This window comes from Lepidothrix coronata, unplaced genomic scaffold (genome assembly GCF_001604755.1).
Source record: "Lepidothrix coronata isolate B3197 unplaced genomic scaffold, Lepidothrix_coronata-1.0 Scaffold90, whole genome shotgun sequence".
Classification (NCBI taxonomy): domain Eukaryota; kingdom Metazoa; phylum Chordata; class Aves; order Passeriformes; family Pipridae; genus Lepidothrix; species Lepidothrix coronata.
Genome location: NW_016690270.1, coordinates 3,621,882 through 3,631,775, shown reverse-complemented (window position 1 = coordinate 3,631,775; position 9,894 = coordinate 3,621,882). Strand labels below are relative to the sequence as shown.

The following is a 9,894-nucleotide window of genomic DNA, read 5'->3' as shown; positions in this document are numbered from 1 at the left end:
AGGAGGGTATGGAACTATGGGATAGAGAAGAGGAGGGTATGGGATAGTGGAATATGGAAGAGGAGGGTATGGAAACATGGGATAGAGCAGAGGAGGTTATGGAAACATGGGGCATAGTAGAGGAGGGTATGGAACTATGGGATAGAGAAGAGGAGGGTATGGGATAGTGGAATATGGAAGAGGAGGGTATGGAACTATGGGATAGAGAAGAGGAGGGTATGGGACCTTGGAATATGGAAGAGGAGAGTATGGAAATGTGGGGTAGAGCAGAGGAGGTTATGGAAACATGGGGCATAGTAGAGGAGGGTATGGAACTATGGGATAGAGAAGAGGAGGGTATGGGATAGTGGAATATGGAAGAGGAGGGTATGGAAACATGGGATAGAGAGGAGGAGGGTATGGAACTGTGGGACACGGAGCTCTGGAGCTGGAGCCAGCCCAGGCTTCCCGCAGCAGCTCCTCCAAGGGCTCCAGCCGGCATTACTCATGCCTTTCCAGTTTTACAGCTCTCAGCCATGTGGCAGGAATTCAAGCGGGTGGAGCCCTCTTCCCTCTGGAAATATCTGATAAAAATCCCTTCCCTCCCCCTTTTTCCTTCTCCCAGACAGGATATGGGTGTGGGGCCGCCGTGGTGGCTCAGGGGGGCTGTGGGAGCCCCCCGAGCTGCCACACCAAAGCCCAGCTGCTGGACCAAGGCTTTCCTTGGGCTTGGGGCCTCTCCAGCACTTTGGGAGCCCGGCACCTTCCCAGGGACTGAGATTTCTCCTGGCTGGAGCAGTTACGATGTGCAGCCTCTGAAGGATGTTAAGCTCAGGCAGCTGGAAGTTTTAAAGCTCCTTTTCCCCCTCTCCTGATATTTAGAACTTCGTTGCAAAAGGAACGAAGGAAGGAACGAATGCTTGAAAATTGTGAGAAAAGAGGGTTTGCTGAAGATCAAGTTTGGCAGAGGTGAATAAAAAAATAGTAAAAAAAAAAGAAAGAGAAAAGGTTAAATAAAGAAACAAAGTGTTTTAATTCGGTACAAATATAATATATACTCTCTTTTCTGACACATGCACAGGACAGCCCTTCGGGTGCTTTATCAAACCCCAGTTTTCCAACACAAACTCCTCACACCATCCTACCTGGAACTCAGGGGGGTTCCCAAGCATTCCTGGAGTAACAGCCCTCTCTGTGGACCAGGGATCTGTTGTAAGCTTCTCCCACACTCGTTGGAACTCCGTGGATCCCCAAAGAACCAGGCAGAGGCCAGAGCTGAGCCTTTCCCAGGTGATTTGCTCCCCGTGGAGCCCCTGACTCCAGGGGCCTGGTACCCAAACTCCACCCTCCCCACCCTGCATCCACACATGGCATTTGTTGGATTCCTGCCCCTGGCCCAGTGTGGCACAAGGGATTTTCCCCACGTGGCTTTAGCTGGAGGTGTCCTGGGAGCAGGAGGGGACTGGTTGTCCCACCCTCGGCAGCGCTGCCAGGAGCAACCTGAGCCCAAATTTGGGATTTCCATCGGGAGTTGCACAACTGGAAGCTTTGCTGGATTCTCTCAGACTCTCCAGGGAGGTGGGGAGCATGCAGTGCCCCCAGGGTGAGCTCCTTGATTTCTCTCAGCACCTACACTGAGCAGAAAAAAATCCTACTCCACCTCCCAGCAAGAAACATCCTTCAGAAATGATGACCACGGGCTGTGCAATGACATTTTTCAGCATTAAAGACCATGTCACCCTTTGTCTTTCCCAAATCCCAGCTTTTTATCACTTTTGTATCACTTTTGCTTTGTGCTACAAGGAACTTGGGGTTTTGCATCTCAGGTAAACCCTTTTGTCCTCCACCCGCTCGCTGCTCAGTTCAGCCCAACCAGGCAGTCCTAAATGTCATTTCTCCTAAATAAAATTGGGTTTTTTCCTTCCTGTAAAATTTACACAGGCTGGAGGGTCAGGCACAGCAGCTCAGGTGAGCAATATACCTGGGCAGCAAAGGGAACATTAAAGGAGCACCGTGAAACAGAGGAACAAAATACAGCGAATTCTTGCAGCAGATCTTGTTGCTCACATTCGTGTGAATAAGGAAAAATTACATTTGAGGAGACACCCGCAGGCTCCTGGCTCCTGTCCCAGCACACCAGGCAGCACACAGAGTGTTGCTTCACTTTTTTTAGCCCTTTTTTTATTACTTCATGGTTGTTGGGTTTGGGACAAAAATGATAATATTTCCCTAAAATATAACCCTTTAAAAAGTAGTACCTAGAGAAGAGTCTCTGTGCTGTTACTCGCTGCTTCATATGATGAATATTTGAAGAGCTGGAATAGGAGATTTTAATATTTATGGAGATTCATTTGATTTTCAGCAAATGTTTAGTTCCAACCACAAAACAAAAGTGAGGCTCATTTGCACCCAGGCAGGCGGAGAGACAACTGGCTGTGGCTGCACTCCCTTTGCCTGCTGCATTCCCATCCCCTCGTGTTATCCACGATATCGGAGGGAGCTTAGATCCTGGTTCCTCTCCTTTTCAAACCAGCAGCACTTTGCTCCAGCGCGTGGCTGGGGGTGTGCTGGTCGGGGTGCCTGATGCAGGGCTGCTCTGCAGAACGTCACCGCGGGGTTTGGATGTGGAATTGCCATTTCAGACTCGTTAAAACACATCCTCCCCCCAAAGCTGCCGCTCCCCAGTCGCCCAGGAGTCGCCCCGTGCACTGGTCTCTTGTGCAACCCTGGTATTTTCCGTGTTTCAATACTCACCAGCCAACTCCAGCACGCAGAGGGCGATCCAGAAGAGCTGCCTCCGCTTCATCACCCTGAAACTTCCCAAGAACAGCATTCCCAGCTCCCACCACAACTGGAGCTGGCCGTGACAGCTCCGGGGTTCTCAGTCCTGCAGCAGCTCTGAGCTCATGCAGCTTGGTTGGAGTTCAAGCCTTTGAGATCACTCACTTTTGTGGGGTGGGTTTCTCTTCAGGGGTTGTGCTTGTGGTTCAAGACTGCGAGGTGGAGTTTTCTCCGCTTTGATTTCCCAGTTTTATATAGTTCATGGTAACCTCACTATCACTTAGGTAATTTTCTCCTCCCCACTTTCCTGCCAGCAGCTTCAAAACAAACAAAAGATCAGCCCTCTCCCCAGCAAAGGAGCCCAAAGCCTCGCTGGGATTAACTCTTTCCTGAGAGCTGCTGCTTTCCCGTTAGAGCACAGGCAGGGACAGAGCCTGGATGGAAGGATTACAGCAGAGCCTGCAGCTGAACTTCCCTCAGAGCAAAGTAAACACGGTCTGGTGAGAGCAGAGACGTGGAGAAGCCCCAGGTCCAGCCCAGCGAGCCCCGTGCTCCGTCCCAGAGCTCTGGAAAAGGGGGGGAATGCTGAAAATGGACTTCAGAATCAGAAAATGTCTCAGCAAATTAAGCAGGGAACTCAAGGATGAGAAATCACCACTGACCTGAAGAGAAGTAACTCCATTTGTTTCGCTAAATTGACTTTGGCCAAACAGGGAGCACGAACAAGATGGGTTAGAGAAGGGCTGGGGGAGAGAAAAACCCACAGGCAAAAACTTTGGCATCAAACCTGGAGCAGAAGAGGGACGTGAGACTAATAACTTCCCAGAGCTCATTTCCATTAGGAATGCATTATAGAAACACTGAAAACAGCAGAGAAACACCGACTTCGGTTTTATTACCAGGCTGAGCTTTACCAAGTGGGAAACTTGGCTGAGGGTCTCTGGTTCTCCAGGGGCTGCACTGCAGACACACCTGGGACCAGCTCTGGAAGTGGTGGGATGAGGGATGTTCTGCAGCAACTCAGGGGCTCAGTCAATGGGTCCTAATGTGGGGATGTCCCATCCCTGGAAGTGTTTAAAGCCAGGTTGGATGGAGCTCTGAGCAACTTGGTCTAGTGGGAGGTGTCCCTGCCCTTGGCAGGGGGTAGAACGGGATGAGCTTTAAGGTCCCTTCCAACCCAAACCATTCTGTGACTCTGACTTTGCCCTTTGGGTGTATATATATATATATATATATTAAAAAAATAATTAAAAAATATGATGACTTGGGAAATTAAACTCTAGTTAAATCTTAATTCTTCCTTTTCTTTAATTGCTGGGTGATGAGGTCACTAAATGTGTCATTGCAAACAGGAAATCAAAAATGAGGTGGCCAGGAAAAGAGTTATGGAAGGAAGGACAAGGAAGAACTTACTCCATGTGTCATCTTTTTGTGGATGCCCCTGTAACTCTTCTAAAGTCACAGAATCACAGAATGGTTTGTGTTGGGAGGGACCTTAAAGATCATTTAATTCCACCCCCTAATATGGGCAGGAAGACTTTCCCCTAGACCAGGTTGCTCAGAGCTCCATCCAGCCTGGCTTTAAACACTTCCAGGGATGGGACAGCCCCATGTTAGGGGGATACAGTCAGAAAAGGATTAAAAGACATTAAAAAAAAAAAAAGGGATACAATAGTATTATGTACAAAGAGCTCCCTAAATAGCATTTCCAGTTTACACATTTATTGGTAGGACGAAATTCCAGTAGCTTTTGCTTTTAGCATAGGATAGGGGTTGGATGACATGATGTTTAAAGGTCCCTTCCAACTCAAACCATTCTGTCATTCTATGGCAGGAAACTATCTCTTGGAAGGAAACATCTGCAGCTAAGAAAAGTTCTCTAATATCTATATAAAGATTTCTATTATGTTCAGTAATCTATTACTGAATGACAGAGTGACACAGCTCTATTAGAGACCAAAATATCCCGGTAAAATATGGTCTAAAACCTGAGTGTGGGCACAGCCTGGCTGACTCCAACAGCTCCCACCAAAAATCTTCCCTTTTTTCCTCTCTTAAACACACATACACTTGGAAATGCATGACTCAGTGTGTAACCAAGTTTTACATTGCATATCAGCTCAGAAAATAAATTCAGAGATGAAAAGTGAAAGGTGGAGTGAGACAAGAGTCTTATTTAAATAACAGATATGTTTTTTGTCTTCCAAGTGAGAATTTGGGCTGAAAAACACAACTAAAAATCAGAATGACAGAATCATAGAATGGTTTGGATTGGAAGGCACCTTAAAGATCACCCAGTTCCAAACCTCCTCCTATGGGCAGGGACACCTTCCACTGTCCCAGGCTGTTCCAAGCCCTGTCCAACCCGGCCTTGGACACTTCCAGGGATGGGGCAGCCACGGCTTCTCTGAAATAAAAAGCTGAAATTTCAAAGTATCAGTCACCAGGAACACATAAGACCACGGGGTGAGGACCAACAGCCCATGACCCTGGAGAGCATCAAGAAAAGCTGTCGAGGTCCCTCTGGCAAGGACAGAGATTGGGACCACCCTGTGCAGCAAAGGCAAAAATTTTAGAAATGCTTAGAAATTTGATTTTGGTGCTACAAATAGGTGAAGAATATATATAGATATAGATATAAAATATGTATAGATATATGTATAGGGAATAAAAGAGAATGAAATAAAATACAGAGGGTGAAAGACAATAAAACAAACAAGCTCATGCCCAGTTCCATGTCTGCCTGGCACCCCTGGCTCCTCTGCCCTGCCAACCTTCCTGCCATCCTCCTCCAGTGCTGCTCTGGGCCCCTGAAGGAGAGAAACGAACAGAATCATCCGGCTTGGGCCGCTGAGTTTATCTCACCTTTCAAAAACAAGCTGAAAATAGAGAGCTGGACTAAAAATAGGCGCTGCCCGGGTCTGGCAGACACCGCGCACGGGAAGCTCGCGGGTTTGGTTTCCAGGGGAAGTTGGGCTGGGTTTAAATGACATTCCCTGTGTCAAAGACCCGGGGTTTCATCGCCACTCATGCCCACTGTGGGCACTGTCCATGCCAGACCATGCCTCAGGACTCAGCTAAGGACAGTCAGGCACCACAGGGAAATGGGACATATCCTGAAAGGAAGGACCGAAAATCCGCAAGACAAGCTTTTTGTTAAGGTTATTCTTCGGTTTAAAGCACTGTCTTCAGAGGATTTTTGGAGATGGACCTAGAGGGGCTTCCATCCATCCAACCACTCAGTGTTTTGAGCCCCATTTGTTCCTCTGGCACAGGAATCACAGTGGTGCCCATCGAGGGGCACAAAGCAGAGGGTGGGGGCAGTGGGACCCTCCTGCCTCCCACAGCCCTGAGCAGCCAGGCTTTCCCAAGGGTGTCCCAGCCTAACCAGGAGCTTTGCTGTGGGATGTTGGTGAGTACACAACTCCAAGCACATTCTAAATATTCCAAATACCCAGCTGTAAGCAGGCTCTTTGGGGATTTCCCTCTGTTTACTCCACAGCACCTTTTCTCAACGACACAACTCTCCCTTTAAACCCCTTTGAAGTGACTCGAGCATGTCACAAATGAACACTGCAGAATGATTTCCTCCTTTCAGACCCCCAAACACATTTTTATAGCCAAATATTGAAAGACCAAAACAAGAACCACGCACTTGAATTATCTCCCAGCAGTCGGTGTCAGCTGTCTCAGGTTAGCAAAGCCTGAGCCAATTTCAACCAAACATTTACAGGATCAAGTGTCCAAATTTCATCCAGCACAGTGATGAAGGCTTGTTCACATGGGCTGGGAATTTGTCCAAGTATTTAAGGGTGATTTAATTTAATTGTGAATGATGCAATAGACATATGGCTAGGAAGCTATATGCCAGGAAACATGTTTTCTATAAGTATTTTAGCAGGCAGATGGCATACAATGGTTTTGGTGTAGTCATTTCCTCACCTCTTAAAAGTTACTATTTCGGACAGATGAAATAATTAGATTCCCACCATCCTCCCAGGACACCAGCATTGCTGACCCAAAGGATGTGCAATGCTGCAGGACTATTTCTGTGCAAAATCCCATTGAATAAATCAACCTTACACTCACCTGTCCATTGCCATTCACAAGTTTCAGAGCATTTTAATAACTTTCCCACTTAAATTGAAAGTGAGGGAGCAATAACACTTCACAGCACTTCCAGAACAGAGGCACGTGGAAGCACTTGGAGCAAAGCCACGCCACCAGGAAACCCCAAAAGACACAAGATTTGCATCTCAACCCTCAGCCTTAGCAACCAAACAGCACCACTTCCCAGACAGACCAACTCTTTCTGGAAATTACAACCCATCTCCTACATCCACCACGCTCAGCCCTCCAAAAAAACTGCTGCAGGAGGAGATGGAGGAGATGCTGTGGGAGGAGATCCAGCTTTTGGGAGTGGTACGAGCATCTGCCCAGGGTGGAACAGCCAGAGCAGAGTATGAAGCTGCAAATAAAATCTTATTTAGTGAACTTTGGGTTATTTTCTCCTACTAAAGCTTCCAAGATGCTGCTGGGATCACAACTCCTTTGTGTTAGCAGGAGGCACAGCACCAAATCCTGACCAGGGGTGAGCAAGGGGAAATCCAGTGCCCTGCTAATGCAGGGCACAAACTCTGTGCTATGAACAGACAATTCCTGAGGGATTAACTGGTGGGGATTCATCTAAGAAAGGGCAAAGAGCTCAAAAGCTTCGCTGATATTATCATCCTTATCGTGATTTCCTTAAGAACTTGTCACCTATTTGTCTTATTGTGCCGGGATTTGCACGTTATTATAATTATCCTGAAACTCTCGGGGGCAGGAAATGCTTCCTTTATTAGTGCTTCAGGAACTACATCCTGAGCCTTCTGTCATTCTGGAGAGATTCTTGCCTCGTTTTCCACACCAGAGTGTCTTCAGAGCCTTCTGCTTCTCCCAGCCCTGAAGAGCCACTCCCTGTGTGTGCCCTGGGCACGGTGCCCTCCGGCACAGGAGGGTGCTGGGCGGCACTGGAAGTGCTGCAAGGTCTCCCTGAATCCTTCTCTTCTCCAGGCTTCGGGCACTTCCAGGACTTCAGTGAGAGCCAGTCCCCCCCACAGTGACACAAGCACAGTTTGAAGGAGTTTTTAGCGGAGTTTCGTGGCTCTTGTTGGGGTTTCTCTGCCGCCGCTGGCCCTCGTTCCACGCGCTGCTGGTGCCGCAGGGCTCCGACATGGGGTGAGATACCATCTCCACGGATCTCCTCCTTCCCGTCACAAATCCAGGAGGGATTCCTTTCAAAGGCAACAAAGGGTTTTATTTAGCCCTGGTGCTGGGGGCAGCCAGAGTGGTTTCCTGCCTGTGATGTTCCATGTGCCACAAACTGTTTCCAGGTCATGGCAGCAGCTCCGGCCGAGCATCCCCCGGCTCTGCGCCCGTCCTGTGCCAGAGTTCCTTTCTTGTCCCTTAAACCCCCATCCCTGCAACCTGGAAAAGCATCTGCTCTTTGTAGGCTTCTGGTTTTGCCCATTCTCGCCTTGTTTTTCGAGGCAATTCCTTCTGACTCGTTCAACCTCCGGCATTGCTGCGGGAAATTCGCCTCTGGGGAACAGTCTCATGGAAAAATACTTAAGTGACTTGATTTACATCGTTGCTTGCCCCTTAAAACGGGATTAAAGACCTGGTAATATCCTCCAAAAACGCTGAACAGACAGAAGGCAGCAAATGAGCATAGCCTTGATTAGATTTGAACCAACAATCTTGAAGTAAAAGTTTCAGGCATAAAACTCTTCAGCAATCTCTCCACCAGATGGGTTGCTGGAATGGAGTCATGTGTGCACTTCATATTTGCTTTATTATTTGAAGATATTGATTTCAGCAGAATGATCATACTAAGCAATTTGTTTTAATACACCACTTCTATTAACAGTGTGTTAGAGTTGCAGCAGTCATGCATCTTTTTTTTTTTTTTTTTTTTTTTTTTTAAGATTTCCAAAAGCCATTTGAAACAAAATATATGATCTACAGAGCACAAGTCTGATATTCTGGGGCTTTTTCATCTGTTTCTCTCTGAGGAATGACTCTGCTGTGCGTAAATGACTAAGCAGTAGCTGTGCAAGAGGGTAATAAATAGCAAAGCACAGTTAAGTGCAGTTGCAAGGATTAGGAAGAGGCAAGACTTTGCTCAAGTTAAAAATATATATATTTTTTTGGTCTTTATTTCTGAGAACAGCATTTTAATTGCTACCCCATCCCTGGAAGTTCAAGCCCTGTCTGGACAGGGCTTGGAGCAACCTGGGATAGTGGAAGGTGTCACTGTCCACAGAACTGGATGAGCTTTAAGGTTCCTTCCAACCCAAACCACTCTGGGATTCTGGGATAATCCCTTGGGAAGAGCAAGTAAGTGAGTTACTCACCTCTGCAGGATGCAGCTGTACCCCTGGGTCCCACGAGACACACTGAGGGGGATTGTGGGCAGCTCCTGTGGTGTGTTGGGGTCCCGAGATATCCTCAAGATCTCCTTTTTTTTTTTTGGTTTTCTGGAAATATGCACATCTGTTTGAACACACCAAGAATGACCAGGAGCTGCAGCAATATTAGAAAGCAAAGAGGAGAGGACAGAGATGGACTGGTCATAATTCTGTTCCCATCCATCACTGCTTTGGGACGGTGTCGGAGTCTCATTAACCCGGGTGATTTCATTGACTGCTTTTCGTTGCTGCACCCTCCAAAGTGCTTAACTGTAATAAACAGCAGCACTGCAAAACACCAATAAAAATCATTAAAGCATAAGTCTCGTAATTTAGTACAAAGATTAGCTTCTCCATCCAGATCTGCAGCCTGCTAATTGCAATTCATTTCTCCCATTTATGGGTGTCATATGAACATGCAGGCTGGATTCATTGCTTGGGCTTCCCATCCATCGCCAGGACTGCTGCAAGTCCATCTTGTTGATGCACCAGCAGAACAGAACCCGAGATCCACGAGATGTTTAATTTAAAATTTAATTCCCAAAATAAACGCTGTTTGCATTTTGGATGGGACGTAATCACAGAATCGTGGAGTGGTTTAGGCTGGAAAAGAGCTTTAAGGTATCGATTCCAGCCATTCCCCCAGCACTGCCAATCTCACCACTAAACCCTGTCCCCAAGT

General features: G+C 47.3%; 1 protein-coding gene across 4 annotated transcripts in view; it reads right to left on the bottom strand.

Moving 5' to 3' along the window:
• CD34 (CD34 molecule) overlaps window positions 1–3,060 on the bottom strand; it is a 15,214-nt gene extending 12,154 nt beyond the window's left edge. For 2 of the 4 annotated variants that reach the window (XM_017821483.1, XM_017821484.1), the window contains exon 1: window positions 2,734–3,060. In XM_017821483.1, the coding sequence (XP_017676972.1) occupies window positions 2,734–2,812 (79 nt within the window). In that variant the 5' untranslated portion in view covers window positions 2,813–3,060. Of the gene's footprint in view, window positions 1–1,124; window positions 1,174–2,733 lie in introns of those variants that run through there. The other 2 variants (XM_017821480.1, XM_017821482.1) reach the window with 2 other exon arrangements.
• Between the last annotated feature and the right edge of the window lie 6,834 nt (window positions 3,061–9,894).